We start from the raw sequence: 17,971 nt of genomic DNA, 5'->3' as shown, positions 1-17,971 counted from the left end.
CTTAGAGAGGCCCTTTAACTCAGTGAGACCCTGTTTCAGAATAAAGAATGAAAAATAGGGCTGGGGGGTGGAGCTCAGAGGTCGAATGCCCTGGGTTCTATCTCCAGAACCACACACACACACAAAAAAAAAAGAAAATAAAAAACCAAGGCGTTCATTTGCCAGAGTTGACTCCTGCTACAAATGAGTGATAATATAATGAAAATAAAACAAGAAAGGAAACCTTCCACATTGATGAGACAAGAGGAAGTCTGACTGCCAGCTGTTTCATGGTATCGTTGACTTTCAGCTGTACTAGGGCTGTGTATTTTCAGAATCCTTTTCTTTCAGAGATACACGCTGAATATTTATACATGAAATAACGCCCAGGATTTGCCTCACACTGAGGAGGGCAATGGAGAAGAAATCAGACTGGCCACACGTTAATGACAGTTGCAATTGAGTGGTGGGCACGGAAGGGGGAACTGTGCCTCTCCACAGTTACACTTCAGAGAACTTTGCAATAAAAAAGTTTTAGCTGGGCGTGGTGGTGCAAGCCTATATTGCCAGTACTTGGGAGGCTGAGATAAGAGGGTCACAGGTATGAGGCCAGCCTCCACAACTTAGAACCTCAGCCAACCTAGTGAGATCGTGTTTCAAAACAAAAACTGAAAAGGGCCGAGGGGGTAGCTCGGAGGTAGAATGCTCCTGAGTTCAATCCCTAGTACTACACATACACAAAAAATAAAATAAATAAAGATTTTCAAAAATCCACTTAAAAATCAGACCCGCCAGCCACCAAGAGGAAGAAATACTAAAGGATCTCAATACTTTCCCATGAGTCCAGGTCCCGTGCTAGGCGGTCACATGCCACTTCTGTGACAGCGCCCACAAATTCACATGCCTGCAGGGTCCACATGGGGGCCCTGTCTGCCTGAGGCCAGCCGAGAGCACCAGGAAACACCACAGAACGCACCAGGGCAAACAACCGGGACACCGTGCCGGAGGTGAGCGCCGGCGGGCCAGGGCGGGCGCCTCCGCTCAGCTCTGGCCTGGGCTTCGGCTCCAGAGAGCCGCCATGTCAGACGCGGGGCCCGCGGTGGACACGTTTCTCAGGGAGGATGGAAATCTGTACGCTTTTATATATACGTGCGTCCCCCCGGTTTTTAAACGTTGACATTAAAAAGAAAACGCTACCTGGGTGGGCCAAGGAAAATAACCCGCAGGCCCAAAGCGGCCTCCGGGACACCAGCCGGCCGCCCCCTGCCCAGCGCTAACGCCGACCACAGCGCGAGCCAGGGCTGCGCTTTTAGTCAACGTTGGGTCGATTCCTTTTTAGGCAACAAATAAAGCTGAGGACCCAGAAGGCAGCAGCCACTTCCAGAAATCTCCAAGAACCGGCTGCGAAACGTTTCAAAGGCGCCCCTGCCTCCCCGGCTTATGCAACAGAATCTTCGCTCTGTCTGGAGTCTGGGAATTAGCATCCAGGGAGCGCCTGCTCGGCGTGGCTGGGGCAGCGGAACTAACGGGCCTCAGATGAGACCCACTCGTTGGCCTGCGGAGCGCCCGGGCCGTCAGTCCAAGCTGCCTGTGCGACGACGCTGTCATTAAACGAAGTCAGGGTGCCGAGCGCTCGCGGCCACGGGGCCAGGGCGCGCGCTCTACGGTGGTCTGCCAGGGATCTGTTTTCATAGTGGTTTAGAGGAGCAAGATAGATGCCAGCCCCATGGATGGCCTCAGCTCCTCCAGCCTGGCCGATTCAAACTTCAAGAGGTGTCAAAAATGCGCCGCGGAGGGGCCAACGAAACCCTTTCACCGGTCCCCAAGAACCAGGCTCCGTTCCCCTTTCTTCCGCAAAGATGAAAAGAAGACAGGCGCTAAACGCAGGCTGGCCAGGTCTGGCCAAGGAGAGAGGACCCGCCTTCTACACGAAGGCAACAGAGTGAGCTGAACCCCAACCGAATCTCAGGCCAGCCTCGATTTCAAGAGAGACCTCAGTTCTACAGAACAGAGCAAAGCCACCATGACTCCACGAGAGAGGAACTTTTCAGGCATATTTTTTGTAAGTTTTTTTTGTTTATTTGTTTCCTACCCTTTGGGAAAACGAAGCTTCGTCATCCACCCACAATGGGCTCGCTGATGGCAGAAGCTAAGGGTGCGGAGAAGTATCCAGTACAGAAAATCCCACCCGAGCTGCCGCCGCAACTCAGCCTCAGTAAACGCAGCGCTTTCCAAATACTACTTTTCTAAAGAGAAAAACACCAGTTAGAGCTGACCAGCGAAGTTTTCTATCTATGTAGATGTGTGTGTGTGTGTGTGTGTGTGTGTGTGTGTGTGTGTGAGTGGTACTTGGGATTGAACCCAGGGGAGCTCTACCTCTGAGCTACACTCCCAGCCCTATTTTATTTTTATTTGAAAGCAGGGTCTCATTAAATTGCTGAGGCTGGCCTCAAACCTGCCATCCTCCTGTCTTAGCTTCCTAAGGACTGGGATTACACATGTGCCTCACCATGCCTGGCTTTATTAAATATATTTTCAGCAACTGCAGAGCAGAGTGCTGGCAGGCGTCCTCAGCCGGGGTCTGGCACTTTGCTGATGCCCCGACAGGGACCGTGTGGGTTAAACTCAGCACGAGCGGTTTCTGGTGACTTCTACACCTCACATGAGGACGCCGGCATTTAGTGCCCATGAGCACTGGGCCGCTCAGCCAGCCGGCGTGGCTCTCATCAGAACAGAACCCTGACCCGCCCTCAGTTGGCACCAGGAGCCTGGCCTCAACGGGCCAACGTGGCGGCTCCCGGTGCCTGGCTCTCCTGGGCAGCAGCGGCTGTTTCATGGGCTTGCTGCGGGACTGAGGGCCCAGTGCCGGCTCCCGGGCCCGCTGAACACCACGGGCCAGTTATAAATGGCTTTTCTTCCCCGGTTCCTCCCTGGCCTCCTGCCCTCTGGAGGGCGCGTCTCTCTGTTTCTGCCTCTTTCTCATGCACAGGTAAAGAGCCTGCCCAAAAGACACCCTGGAGCCCTCTGCTAAGTGGCAGGACCAGCGAAGCTTGAGCCACTGGTCCCCAGCAGCAGGGAGCACTCTGGCGGGAGTCCTCAGTATCCTGGGCCTCTCCGTGGAAACAAACGCGCCGCTGTGCTCCGAGAAGGACCTTGGGGACCCAAGCAGCCCGGGCGGCCCCGGAGGTGACTGGCCCCGGTGGCCGCTGAGACCATATCCTTTCTCCCAGGAGGCTTCTAGAACAGGTTGAGGATCCCCTCTGAGTCAAGGCCACAGCCCCGCCCCGCGGGCCTCAGGGCCTAGGTCACTGGGGCGTGCCCAGGTCCCCTAGGCCTGCGGTGAGACGACCTGGTGACCTCAGAGCCCCCAGCTCAGCTCCCAGGTCATGCCACCAACCGCGCCTGGGGAAAGTCTTGTCTTCCTGAGTGCCCTTCCCCAGCAGCTGCGTCTGTTCCACGCGAACAAGCAAGCGTCAAGAGGGACTGTGTCCGCGCTGCTGTCTGTTCTAGCTACGTTTCAAATAGCGGCACTTGCCGACGCTGCACAGCGCCTCCCTGCCTGTCCCTCGCCCGTCTGGCGTGGGAATCGCCTTCTTTGTGGCTGGTTTAGTCTTCACTGAGTACTGTGGTCCTCCTTATCCCTGGGGGGCGCACACAACACCCCCAGCGGGTGCCCGAAGTCACGGATAGCACTGAACCCTGTGTACTGTGTCTTTTCTATGCCTACCCGTAATGACGCTTTATTTAAAACGAGGCACAGTAAGAGATTCACAGTGATAGCCAAGACTACAACAGGAGCATTAAACCACACTGCGGTCAATGTTACTTAAAACTTATTATTAGGAAGGCCTCGTGCACCGTTCCTTTTCTGTTCAATATTTGGGACTGAGGTTGACCGTGAATTACTGAAACTAAAGAACAAGGCCACACAGGTCAGGAGAGGTGACTGCGAGCCTTTTGCTCTCCCCCAAGCCCCCACACTGACCTGGCTCCCGCCTTCCAACGCTCGCCTCCCTATCGGGGCTCATTTCCCAAAGGCAACCGGCGTGACCTTTTCAAAAGGCCAATGGAGCCAGGCGTGTTGGCGCGAGCTTGTAATCCCAGCATGTGGGAGGCTGAGACAGGAGGATCGTGGCTCGTGGACAGCCTCAACTAATTAATCGAGCCTCAACGTGTATTAATTTGCAACTTAGTGAGACTCTGTTTCAAAAATAAAATAGACTACGGGAGGCTGAGACAGGAGGATCGCGCAGGTTCGAAGCCAGCCTCGGCTCCTGAGTGAGGCTCTCAGCAACTTAGTGAGACCCTGTTTCCAAATAAAGTATAAAAAGTAGGGCTGGGAATGTAGCCTGGAGGTAGAAAGCCCTTGGGTTCCATCTCCAGTACTAAAACAAACAAACAAACAAACAATAAATAAATAAATAGACTAAATAAATAGGGCTGGGGTGTAGCTTGGAGGTACAATGTCCCTGAGTTCAATCAATCCCCAGTACTATAGAAAATAAAAATAAATAAAAATAAAAAACCAATCATATCACGCTGCTGAGAACCCTTTGGCACCAGCCTCCTCTCTGTCCTCTGAAGCATCCAGCACCTGCTGCTCCCCTCCCTAAACAGCGGTCCCTGGCTCTTCCCCACTGAGCCCTTCCATCCGCCACTGCTGCGCTCCCCCTCCGAGCCTCCGCCGTTGACCGCCTGGTTTTACTGCAGCCATGCTACCTTACATGGGGACGTCGACCTTGCCTTTACCAAAAAATACCCCCATGAGAATAAGAATCTCATTTGATTTGTCCACTAGCGCATCCCTAAGTTCCAGGGTAGTGCCCGGCACAGAGGAGGCGGCCAGCAAATACATATAGGTAAAGGGAGAGGTTTGGGGGGCTGAGGATGGGAGACCAAGGGCCGAGAGGGCGCGTGGGGACAGGGAGGGCCGCAGCATCAGCTACTGTCAGCAGCGGCCGTGCTCCCCAGGGACAGCCTGGGGCTTTAGGACAAGAGATTAATTACAGCAGGAGGGAGTACAGGGAAAAACCAGGCCAGCGTGTGCAAAGCATGTCTCTCCACAGGCCTGCAAGGAAGCGCTGCACTGGGGCGGACGGAGGGGAAGGCACTCTACCCAGAATCGTGGCCCTTTGCTCTTTCCCGCTCTGAAGCCCAAAGTGACCCCGTAACAGAGCCAGGGGGGAGGGCTCCCGCCTGCCCAGATAGTCATTTATTCATAAAGCACCTCGACTCCAGTGCAGTTCCCCAAGGTCCCTGCAGGGAGGTCCCGTTACAGACACATCTCCTGACCCGCTAGCACAGGCGTCTTGCACCGGGAGACTCCACTGGTAACCGACCACCTTCAGAACAAGCGCCAAGACGTTACCCTGGCCACTCGGAGTGTAAATCACCCAAGGACAGGTCATGCACGGCTTTCCCGCTCGAAATGGAGCTCAGTGGCCCTAACTCAAGCTGCCCTCAGTGAACGAGGTCAGAAGATCAATTATTTACATAGCGATGCTATCGCGGGGGCCTTGTCAGGCACGCAGGGCGGTGTGAGCCGACAGCAAGCGGCCCCAGAGGTCTTTGCTTGATGAGTTTAGGAGACATTTTTGTGTGTGTGTGGTTGATCCTTTTAGTAGACAAGATGTAGAACCCATTAGAAGTCACGGAAGCTTCAGACAACCCGGCTCTCCAAGACGTGGCATAAAAAGTCAAGTCTCTGTGTAAAAGCACAGAGAGGTTTCTTGTGCAAAGTATCTGAAGCTTAGAACCTGTTCCTAATAAATAACTACTGCTGCTGTTTTACAGGTTTCTGCCTGATGTCCTGCTCCTTGGCTGGGTTCCTGAGAATTGGAGGAGTTAATTTTCCTAAGTAATTGAGGTCCTGGTCCCTGAGAGTTACGTTTCCTAAATAATTGAGTTTTCAGGGCTATAGGTTAAGCTAAAAAAAATTCAGGTTTTGGGTCATTCAAGATGTCAGAACTATGGATGAGGGACGCTTAGCCAGGCAAGTCTTAACGCGAAGATTTTAAAATCCGAAACACCACTGGTGCGAGCCTTTGGGGTTAGGGCTCCTCGACCCGGGTATAGAACATGCAGCTGGAGCCAGGGGGGCGCAGACGGCCACTCGGGGCTTCCTTCTCCTGTTAAGAAAACTCCCGGCCTGGTGCAGTGGTGTTCAGCCAGCATCCCAGCTACTCGGGGGTGGGGTGGGGGGGCTGAGGAAAAGGAATCGCAAGTTCTAGGTCGGCCTCAGCAACTTAACAAGACGCTGTCTCAAAACTTAAAATAATTAATAATAAAATAAAAAAGAGCCGGGGATGTGGGTCAGAGGTAGAACACCCTAGGTTTGATCCCCAGTACCACAATAAAAGTAAGCAGACACCTGGAACAAGCAGCTCCCACCACCTATCTTTGCTCTAGAACTCCTTGTCTGTTCTGGAGTTCCCCATCTTTGTTCTGGAACTCTCTCTGTCTCTGTTCTGGAGCCCGTCGGGAGACGCCTAAGGTACCTGCCAGTCTTCTCTGTCTTTCGGCTGCACCTTGCTTATCTCGGGTGAGTCCCACGAAACGACAGTCCCTTCCTCCCTGAGACGCGGGCCAGTGCCCCGTCACCCTCTGCCCACGTGCCCGGCACCTCCAGACCCTGTCAGAGCCTCCTCCATCTCCTCCTGGGCCGGGCCGCCCCTCAGCCGGACTCCCCACAGCGGAAGCCAGAGTGGGTGCCCATCAATGTGGCTCTGTGTTCCAGAGCACGCACGTGCCGGGGAGCCGCCCGCAGGCCGCCCGCAAGCCTCGGCCCCCTCAGCGGCCGCCCTCCTCGCCCTCCCCTTCCCCACGCACAAAGAAGGGCTCTCAGATGCGCCTCTTCTCTACTGGAATAAAAGGAGGGTAGCGTGCTTTCTGTTTTCCTGCCCTGGATCTAAATTTGGCAATCGGAAAGAGAGTGGGAGCAGCTCACTGGGCCCAGTTCATGACCTCGGTGGACGCCCCTGTGACCAGAATCACCCTGCTTTGCTTTTGCTATGGGGCGGCTGGAGGGGTCACTAACACTGTCACCCCCGCCCCGGCATCACACGCCTTCTTCCTTGAGCCCCGGATGTTAAACAGAGCCGCTGAGGCCCAGGGAGGCTGAGGCATGCACCTGGGCCGCAGGTGGGCGCAGGTGCCGGGGCCCCTCCCCGCGGGCCGCGGGATAACAGGACATCTTACCGTCGTCCAAGTAGGTCTGGTCCAAGTTCTGTTCTTGCTTAATGGTCACGCCCGTGGGCAGCACGTCCTTCTGCTCGCTGCCCGGGGGCCCGTTTTTGGCGGCCCTTTGGCCGGTGGCGGTCTGCTGCTGAATGACGGTGGGGTAGGAGGACACGGGGCTCAGCCGCTGCCCCTGGCCGGCGGGAGGCGGGCCGGGCCGGGCGGTGCTGGGTGGGAAGTTCTCGGAGTACATGATGTGCTGGAACTCCTGGTGGCCCCCGCAGCGCAGCTGCTGATTGGTGGGTGAATAGTGGATCACCGGCGAGGCCTGCTGGTTGGCCGGGGCTGGGTGGAGCAGGGCCGGGCTCTGGCCCGGGGAGCCGGTGTGCACCAGCACAGAGCGGTGGGCGTCCGCGAGGGACAGGGGTGCGGCCATGAGGGCCGGCTGCTGGTAGCCCAGCAGGCTGGGGCTCAGGCTCTTGTTCCGCTGGTAGAGGACGGCTGCCGGGCTCTGCTGCTGGTACCGGGCGTCGGGGGACGGGAGCCCCGAGCGGAACTGCTGGCAGGGGGCCATGGTGGCCACCAGGCAGGAGGGGGACTCGGCCACCATGGGGTGCTGCGGGTAGTAGGGCTGGCTCCCCAGGCCCCCATGGGCGGGGCTGCAGATCAGAGAGGGGTCGTACTCATCCGTGGGCTCCGTCTTGATGGCTGGGACTGTGAGGGAGAAAAGCATGGGTTGTGCCGTTGGCCGCGTGCTGGGGCTGTGTGCAGAGGGTGACTCTGGGAGTCTGAGTCGGTGGGACCCTGTAATCCACTGACCGGGCTCTGTTGCCTGTTAACCTTGAGCAATACAGCCCAGTGTGGTGCACACGTCTGTAATCCCAGTACTTGGGAGGCTGAGATGGGAGGATCGCAAGTTTGAGGACAGCCTCAGCAAGACTCAGTGAGACTCTTAGAAACTTAGCAAGACCCTGTTTCCAAACAAGGCAATTTAAAGGACTGGGGGCATAGCCCAGAGACAGAATGCCCTGGACTCAATCTCCAGTGCCTGCTGCCCCCCCCCCCATGTTCCCTATACCCATAAGTTAGAAACTTTCTCCTGGCAATGAACTTAAGTCACAAGCCTTTCCAAATCAGAAAGGTGGCTGGGAGGATTAACTCGGGCCTGGGCCCTTGACAGCCTAGCTCCCCACAGTCAGAGCCAGAGTCAGAGGATGATAGTGAAAATTAAATCCTGCTGGGCATGTGGCACACACCCATGACCTCAGGACCCGAGAGCCAAGAGTGAGGATGCAGGATGGAGGTACCCATGCCTGGTGACCTGGTTTCAAAATTTAAAAAATAATAAAATAGGGTTGGGGTATAGCACTCAGGGGTCAAATTCCCCTGGTTCAACCCTCAGTACCACACACACAAAAAAAATAATAATGAATAAAAATAAAAAGGGCTAAGCCAGGGGTGGTGGCGCATACTTGTAATCCCAGCACTTGGGAGGCTGAGACAGGAGGATCGCCGTTCGTGGACAGCCTCACCTACTACTTAGTGAGGCCTTTCAACTCAGTGATACCCTGTTTCAAAATAAAGAATAAGAAGCCGGGCGTGGTGGCACACACTTGTAATCCCCGCGCTTGGAAGGCAGAGACAGGAGGATCGCGCAGGTTCGAAGCCGGCCGCGCACTGGCTTAGGAGACCCTGTTTCCAAATTTAAAAAATGTAAAAATAGGTCTGGGAGTGTAGCCCGGAGGTAGAAAGGCTTCCAGGGACCCCAGTACCACCAAAAAATAAAAATAAAGAATAAAGAATAAGAAATAGGGCTGGGGTGCAGCCGGGGCTTGGAGGCAGGACAATAACCAGCTCTGACCAGTCACTTCTCAGGGTACATTGAGGGACATGTGAGTCCCTGGCCCAGCTGGGAGCCCGAGGACGGGCTGGGCTCTGCGCAGGTGAACAGCTAAGGGCTGGGTGGGCCCGGGAAGCTCTGCCCGTCCCCAAATAGGACTGAAGCCCCTGTAGTTAAAGGGACCTTTGGGCTGCAGCCTAGAGCCCGGGCTACGGCCTCCGCCCACGCCGCAGGGTTTTCTAGTACTCTGCATCCCACGAGGCACAGGTGGCCTGGCCGCTGCCCCTGGGCAGCAATCAGTCCCTGAATCAGGATGGCGTCTCCCCTGGCCCACAAGCCTGAGGTGCAAAACACCAAGGCCGGCGGCCCCTGGCTTTAAGGTCCCGGCAGCCCAGCAGCTGTGTGTGTAAGGGGGGACGCTGGCCTGGCGGGTGCCGACCTTGGATCACAGTCTTCAGATCTCGTGGGTGGCTGGCAGGTTTTTCTCCACCTGGGAAGTTTGTAGCCTCTTTCCCAAGGGAGAGCTCAAAGGACCGGGCTTTAATTAGAAATCACGCTTCCCAGCCAGGCATGGTAACACACGCTTGTAATCCCAGCATTTGGGAGGCTGAGACGGGAGGATCGCAGCTCAAGGACAGCCCCAGCTGATACTTAGGCCCTTTGCAACACAGTGAGACCCTGTTTCAAAATAAAGAATAAAAAATAGGGCTGGGGGTATAGCTCGGAGGTAGAATGCCCCTGGGTTCCATCTTCAGCAACACACACACACACACACACACACACACACACACACATCATGCTTTCCTGGCTGTTCCTGTCCAGCTGGTCCGCAGCCCCATCATTAGCCAACACATCGATCATGTCGATATTACCTTTGGCAGGACCCCCTAGAGAAGGTCAGTTTCACATGGACGGCGGGTTTTCACCTGTTTTGTTCACTGCTGTATCTATAAGCTACAGACAATGCCTGGTACTCAGATAGTGGATGGATGGATGGATGGATGGATGGATGGATGGATGGATACCAATGGCCATCATCACCTTTCTAGGAAACATGTGGCTCTGTGGAAACGAGGCGTGCTGGCACGCCATCTGCCACACGGTGACCACCCACTGTGGGACCACACTTCTGCAGACTTACACGTATCTGCAGTTCTGACCTCTAGAACGATCGCACCGAGAGCAGGGACAAGAGCCGTCTGCTCAGCAACCGTCTGTCCTGCCTGTGTACACATGACCTCCCCTCTGCCCTCCCCTGTAAGAAAATAGGGATGCACTGAGCTAAATATTGCCTGTGCATTGGATTCCCACAATTGTTATAAAAAGGTGCCATCTGAGAGAGGAGAACTCTGAGGCTCAGAGAGGTTGAGTCAGCTGCCCCAGGTAGCCCAGCTGGGAGCAGACCTCAGCGGTCCTGAGCCCGTCCTGCCTTTCAACCCGGAGGGGAGTCAGGAAGCGCTTCTCACCTGGGTGGTAGGTAAAGTGCTGGGGCTGACTTCGTTTTCTTTTCCCGTTGATAACGTAGAAGTTCACCTTCACGGACGTGCGAATGTGCTTGTTCCGATACTCCGGGATCTCCACGAATAGCATGTTCTGGAAGGAAGGAGTGGCCGTGCGCTTAGCTGCGGCCCTGCCTCCGCGCTCCCCCAGACCCTAAGCAGCTCGGCCCGCCCGGCTCAGAGCGGGAGTCTTGGCACGCTCGGCCTTCACAGGCAGTCTAAGGGGAACCCAGCTCCTCGGCTGCAGCCAGAAAAGATGCTCTCCCAACATGTATGACGGTGTCACAGTAGAGATCAGAGGGCGCTTAGTAAATGTTTATTTCACGCATCGACGCGGTATGTACTTACTGGATACTGGTCAGGTCCAAAACATTAGGAGATTTTGGTAAAGTTAGGAAGCAGGAAAAGAAAGAGAGAGGACGCAGAAGGAGAAAGCAGCAGGGCTGGCGAGCTCGGGGGTCTGGAGGCTTTCCCGGGGCTTACGGGCTGGCTCTTGTCTTTATCCACGGTGGCTTCCATCTCCCAGATTTGTTGACCATCTGGAAGGCAAAAAAAAGACAGATTTTGAAAAAACCATAGGAAATGTTTAAGACAAAAACTCACCGACGCGGGTTTGTGTACATGCCCCCGCATTTCCGTAAGTGTGTGCATGTGTGTCCGTGTGTACCTATGTTTCTATTCACATGTGTGAATGCTTTTTCCAAAAGGAACATAGGCTGGTAATTAAAAAAAAAAATAACTGAGCACCGGTCGCGGTGGGCGCGCTTGTCATCCCCGCGCTTGGGAGGCGGAGACAGGAGGATCGCGCGGGTTCGAAGCCAGCCGCGCTGGCTTGAGACCCTGTTTCCAAATAAAATATGGAAAATGGGTCTAGGAGTGTAGCCTGGAGGTAAAAGGGTTCCATCCCAAGTACCACAATAAAATAAAATAAAATAAAAATAATAACTGAGCCACAAGAGGGGGGAAAATAGATATTGCTCAGAATTCTATCATTATTATCTTTTTATCTGAAAACCTATCTCTCTGTTTTTTAATAAAAAAGTAATTATATGCCATACTCAGTTCTACGCTCTGTTTAGCCAAAGCCCGATTCCAAAAGGTCCTGCATCTGCCCAGAGAGTCGCAGGGCCTCATGACGGACGCCCCAAGCCTTCTCCGTTGCCTGAGAGCACAGGAGGTTTCGATATTCTGTCCTAAGACAGAACTCGGTGACCCGCACAGAGTCCTAGCTCCTGAGTCACCAGGACACATGGAAACCCGGGAGCCCACCCTGCACCGTCCGGCAGAGCCAGCCCCGCTCTGGTACGGGCCGGCTCAGCGCCCGATGAGAAGCCCCTGCTCCACGCTCCACGCTCCTTCCCGGGCGCGGCGAGCCGTTTCCCCGTCCGGGGCCAGCGAGTTGGTCCAAACACAACTTCGCCTTCCCGAATCAGAGGTTTCCTTCGCTGACCACCTACGTTGGCCACTGGGCAGCTGTCAGCTGAAACCAATCATTTCCAGAAGTGTTTCCAGGGTGTTGTATGGAACACTGATTCGGAAGGATATTAAATGGTTTTATGAGAAGGGGAAAAACGTCCCCGTGCTAAAAGCATCTAGAAAACGCCCAGTCAAAGCCCAGAAGGTTTCTTGACCGCAGGACCCCTCAGGGGCTTCGTATGCTCCTGCGCAGAGCCGCCCAAGGTGGGCTGCGGGGAGCGGCACGTGCCAGCATCTGACCGCGGCACCCCTGGGCCTCCCCGAGCCCGGGATTTGCATCTTCTGTGACAGCTCGGATTGGAACCCACACAGCCCCAGCTCAAGGCTGCCCTCGAGAGACCAGGGCTGCGCTATTTGACATGCCCGCCCGATACACAGGACACCTGCGGCTGCTCCCCCGACCCTGCAACCTGAGTGATTTGCAGGAAGGAGCAGGGTCCAGCTAGCGGTCCTGCGACAGGCGGCGATGCGTCTCTGCTGCACGTCCTTGGGTGAGATTCCCAAGATGACCGAGGAAGGTGTGGGAAGGTGGGGACTGTCCGTGTTTTTACGCCAGAGGCAGGTCCAAGGCCGTGGACAGACAGGGAGCCCACGACAGAGTGACTCAGCCCGGACCCCTCGCTGACTGCAACTTGAGCCCTGAGCCAGAGACCAGGCTGGAAACCCAGAGACAATGACGTGTTGGTGCCTGGGTCGTGGCCCTCTTCCCTGTCCGCTGGCTAAGTTCTGTGTGTGTATATGTGTATGTTTTTACTGGGGTTGAATCCAGAAGCATTTTTCTTCTAAGCTACATTCCCAGCCCAGTTTGGGGATTTATTTATTTATTTATTTATTTATTTATTTATTTATTTATTTATTTATTTATAGGGATGGAGCCCTTCTACCTCCGGGTTACACTCCCAGACCTGTTTTATTTGGAAACAGGGTGGCTTCGAACCTGCGCGATCCTCCTGTCTCCGCCTCCCAAGAGCGGGAATTACAAGCCTGCGCCATCACGGCTGGCTTGTTTGCTTTTTTAAAACAGGGTCTAATTTGCTGAGGGCCTCACGAGGCTGCTAAGGCTGATCCAGGACCTGCCATCCTCCCATCTCGGCCTCCCAAGTACTCGGGTTACAAGCGTGCACCACCGCACCCGGCTCCCTGGCTGAGTTCTGCCAGGATAGAAACCCAGCTCTTTCTCCCATGAGCGTAGCCACTTGAAAGGAAGGAGAACCTTCCAGCACTCGTCACGGGGAGGGAGGGCAGGCGCCTGAGGGAGGCTGGGCCTCGGTAAAGCCTCCTTCTGGCGCTCAGCCTCAACCCACACCAGCAAGGGGCAGCAGCAAAGCTTGGAGGATACAAAATGCCCACGTCCAGGCAAGGGCCGCTGGGCTGGGCTTCTCTTGGGTTGGCTCTCCTTCCGGGGCTGAGACACAGGAGGGAGACCTTGTCCCCTCTCCAGTGGGAGTGCACAGGATTGGCCTCCACCCATCTGCGGCCTGAGGACTCCCGCTCACCGGCAGTAAATGGCCTAGAAATGAGCCGGCCCAGTGCCGTCAGAAGGGGAAACTGAGGCCCAGGAAGAAAGAGCTGGTGCAAAGACATGTATAACCTTTAAGCAACAACTGGCTCAAACCAGCACCAACGGAGAAGTCCTCCAGGTTCCTGAGGAGAGAGACCAGCTCCCAGGAGGATGGGCAAGCGTACCCAGGCAGGGTCCTGGGGTCACACAGCCGCAAAGGTCTTCTCAACTCTTTCTTGCTTTCCTGGACCCCAAGAGAGCCTCGGAGCTCCATGGGGCCTTCCAGGCCCTGCATGTACTGACCCTCGCCCTCACCCGGCTTCTCACCCCAAATCTTAGGGGCAGCCACCACATGCCAGGCATTGCTCTGAAACTCACAGACACGGCCTGATCAGCCCATGCCGTAGGCGAGGACACCCAGGCACAGAGAGGTCCAGCGCTGGCCTCGCTCTCGGGCTTGAGCCCAGCAGGTGTAAATATTGACAAAAAGGCATTTCTTAGCCAGAAGCTCTTAGCACCATGTTAGCATTCCTCCTGCAGGCGCGGGCGGGAGGGTCCACAGGGCTGGAGTCTGTTGTGGGAGAGTCCACGCGCTTGATTTTCTTTACTTTTACAAATGGGTCTTCTCGTCATCATCTTAGCTTTAAAAGAGAGGGAGGGAGGGAGGGAGGAGAGAGAGAGAGGGAGAGAGAGAGAGAGAGAGAGAGAGAGAAGAGAGAGGAGAGAAGAGAGAGGAGAGGAAGAGAAGAGGAGAGAGAAAGGGAGAGAAGAGAGAGAAGAGAGAGAGGGAGAGAGAGAGAGAAGAGAAGAGAAGAGGAGAGAAGAGAGAGAGAGGGAGAGAAGAGAGAGAGAAGAGAGAGAGGGAGAGAGAGAGAGAAGAGAGAGGAGAGAGAGAAGAGAGAGGGAGAGACCGGAGAGAAGAGAGAGAGAGGGGAGAGAAGAGAGAGAAGAGAGAGAGGGAGAGAGAGAGAAGAGAGAGGGAGAGAGGAGAGAAGAGAGAGAAGAGAGAGAGGGAGAGGAGAGAGAGGGAGAGAGGGGGGGGGAGCGCGCGCGCACCCCAGCACACTCAGGTGTGGTGGTGCCCACCTGTATCCCAAGTTCCCAAGTGCTTGGGAGGCCGAGATGGGAGGAGAGGAGGTACGGGGCCAGCCACAGCAACTTAGCAAGACCCTGTTTCAAGATAAAATAGTGGCTCAGAGGTAGACCGCCCTTGGGTTCAAGTACCAAAAAATAAAAAAATGAAAAGGAGAGAGAGAAGGGGGTGTGTGGAGAGAGAGGGAGGGAGCGACACCAGGATGGTCAGCCAGAGTGAAGACAGGGGTCCAGAGGAGCCTCCCAGGCCTTCCTGCCCCCGAGGGGTCCCCAGGCTGGGGCGCGGGGCCCGACATCTCACCAGCACCCAAGAAAGCCGCAGCCTCAAGGCTCCCCTCTCTCCGGGATGGGCCCTGCCTCCCAGCCCGACTTTCCTTCCCAACCCAGCCTCAGCCACCGCGCCATCTCCAGCCCTCGCAACCATGCATGTCCACGCCGAGCGCCAGGTCCACCTCTGGGGCCCTCCTCTCTGCACCCCCAGGGGAGGCCCCTGAGCGCCCCTTCTCACCGACCCTCGGCCATCCTCTGGGTTTATCATACTTACTACCAGTAGGTCTGCCACTTCCCCACACCAGGTTCTGAGCGCCCCAAGGGTAGGGCCACGCCTACCTTCCTGTCTGCCTTAACCCGGTGCATAACAGCTGCTCATTAAAACACCAGCTGAATCCAGGAGCCTTCACCTCGAGACATCACGGTGCGAAGCCCCCAGTCAAGAGCTCAGGAAGCCCCCTGCCCCAGGCCTCTGCAGCAGAAGGCCCCCCAGAGGAGCCCTGGGGGCCTACTGAAGAGTCTTTTTTGCAAACCAACCAGTGAGAAAGGATCAGGACGCACGGGGGCAGAGGAGGCGCCACACTTCCTCACAGCACTCTGCGTGGTACCCCCAGCAGCTCCAGCCTGCCCGCCCCTGACCCGCTCCCGCGAGGGGCTCCGGGCAGCACTGCCCACGTGGAATAGCGCGGAGGGAACCACACACACTTCTACTGCACGGGGTTGAAATAAAATAAAGGCCTTTGGTCTCCAGAGCAGATGTCTGGGCAAACTTCCCCATCCCGCTGTCAGCCAGCACCAAAGGCCCTTCCAATTCTTAGTCAGAGGGGAAGAAAGAGGAGCCAGGAGCTTCGCGAAGGGGCTGGGTTAGAGGAGGCTCTGCAAGAAAAGCCCGGTGGGGGCCGGGCTGCAGCCAGCGTCGTCCTTAATTAGCCTGACTGCTGACTCTGCTGTACCACCAGCTCAAGAAGAGATTCCAGGCTGGCCTGCGAGAGCGAGCAGGCTGCGGGTGGCCGCGCTATCTGCACCTTTCTGCAGACAGCTCTTTGCAGAGCCCTGGAACAATGCACACAGGAAGCACAGGGCTGGCAGGGGCGGGGCCGGGGCAGCCTGGGCAGCCCACCCCACCGTAGTTGGCTGTCAGGGCATGTGCCTGAGCACGACCGCACCGCAGGGCTCCAGGGCCCCCAGGAAACAGAAGTGTCAGCTCACTCTGGGAATCCTTACCTGATGCTCCCCTGCCCTGACTCTGCTTTTAAAAATTAGCTGAAGCCGGGCGTGGTGGCGCACGCTTGTAATCCCCGCGCTTGGGAGGTGGAGACAGGAGGACCGCGCAGTTTCAGAGCCAGCCTTGCTGGCTTAAGAGACCCTGTTTCCAAATAAAAATATAAAATAGGTCTGGGAGTGTAGCCTGGAGGTAGAAGGGCTTCCAGGAACCCGGGTACCACCAAAAAAAAAAAATATATATTAGCTGAAGATGGTCAAATGTCTGGCACAGTGGTACACACCCGTCATCCCAGGACTTGGGAGGCTGAGACAGGAGGCTCACAGGTTCAAGGCCAGCCCCAGTAACTTAGCAAGGACCTCTGCAACTTAGTGAGACTCTGTTTCCAAATAGAGAATTAAAAAAAAAAAAAATAGGGCTGAACTGGGCTTGGTGGCGCACCTCTGTGATCCCAGCATTTGGGAGGCTGAGACAGGAGGATGGCAGTTCGTGGGCAGCCCCAGCTACTTAGTGAGGCCCTTCGCAACTCTGTGAGACCCTGTTTCAAAATAAAGAAAAAATCAGGCCGAGGGTGTAGCTCGGAGGTAGAATGTCCCTGGGTTCAATCCCCAGCACCACAAAAAAAAAAAAAAAAAAAAAAGGTCAAAGTGGTCTCGTCTTCTTTCTGATAAGCAGGAGCGCAGCCCTCCCTGGGGCCATCACAGGTGTCCTCTTTGCTGGGGGTGTGACCTGTCAGAAACAGCGAATGGCGCCTCCCAAGCGGATCTGCTGAGGATTTGGGGGTGGCTGCCCAGCGCTGTCCTCTCTCCCGCTCGCCACTACTGGGGGTGCTGACCCAGCCGGCCCAGGCACCCACAACCGGAGCCGCAGCCCAGCGTCGCCTCCGACCCAGCCCCTCGCCCTAAGGACCAGCAGAACAATCTCAAAACATAAACCTGGTCATGTCACCTGCGTCCACAGCCACTTTGGAAGGAAACCCAGACTCCTCGCCATGCTGACCGGCCCCGCCCCGCCCGCCCCGCGCCCACAGCCTCTCTGGGCTCAGGTGACCCTCGCCCTCCCCACGATGCTCTGGCCTCACCCTCCGCTTTTGGTACCTTGAAAGCCCAAGCTCATCCCCACGCTGCTGCGCCGGCCCCGGCCTCCGCCTCCTCCCCATGGCGGCTCTTCCTTTCCCACCCTAGGGATCTGCTCCAGGCCTCTTCAGGAAAGTTCCTCCAGGGTTGCCACATTCCTCCAATAAAAACTCAGGACATCCTCTTCAAGTTGAATGTCCCACAATGGACACGCTCTTTTCTTTAATATATATATATATATATATATATATATATATATATATATATATATAAAATGATTGAATGATTGAATTCAGGGGCTTTCTACCTTCAAGCTACACCGCCACTCCTTTTTACTTCTTATTTTTAATCTTGAAACAGAGTCCCACTAGGTTGCTGAGGTTGACCTCGAACCTGCGATCCTCCTGTCTCAGCCTCCCAAGTACTGGGATCACAGGCGTGTGCCACCAGGCCTGGCTCTGGGACCCACTTTTGCTAAAGCAGCTCACTGTGGGTCTGAAGTTGATTTAACTGTGTAGCCTGTATTCCCCCCACCCCTGACTCCAGAGCCCTTGCCCCCTCCCCTCGTGACCTGATTGGGCGATTTCCCAGCATCTCTTCACCTGAGAGCATCCTGCTTATAAACAAGTTTGGGGGCTGGGGCCTCATCTGTCCTGGGTCATGACTGAATGCTCAGAAGTCCCTGGGGATGGTTTGGAAGCAGTGGAGCTGAGTGAGCAGGACGAGGCCGGCAGCCCGCGGCTGGTCATGGCCAGCTGGACGCACAGGCCGGTTCCGGACGCCGGCTCGTCCAACCCCAGCACGACTCCCAGCACTGACCACAGTTAGGGTTGAACCCCA

At 55.7% G+C, this 17,971-nt stretch overlaps 1 protein-coding gene across 4 annotated transcripts in view; it reads right to left on the bottom strand.

The window, feature by feature from the left end:
- Positions 1–17,971, bottom strand: part of NFATC2 (nuclear factor of activated T cells 2) — a gene marked incomplete at both ends in the record, with an annotated part of 137,956 nt that overhangs the window by 20,232 nt on the left and 99,753 nt on the right. For all 4 annotated transcript variants that reach the window (XM_080716864.1, XM_080716865.1, XM_080716862.1 and 1 more), the window contains 3 exons: positions 7,177–7,869; positions 10,462–10,588; positions 10,978–11,033. In XM_080716864.1, coding sequence (XP_080572990.1) covers positions 7,177–7,869; positions 10,462–10,588; positions 10,978–11,033 — 876 coding nt within the window. The remainder of the gene's footprint in view (positions 1–7,176; positions 7,870–10,461; positions 10,589–10,977; positions 11,034–17,971) is intronic.

Source organism: Muscardinus avellanarius (genome assembly GCF_963383645.1).
Source record: "Muscardinus avellanarius genome assembly, chromosome: 19".
Classification (NCBI taxonomy): domain Eukaryota; kingdom Metazoa; phylum Chordata; class Mammalia; order Rodentia; family Gliridae; genus Muscardinus; species Muscardinus avellanarius.
Note: the sequence above shows the minus strand (reverse complement) of the source record. Positions and strands in the feature narration are given on the sequence as shown.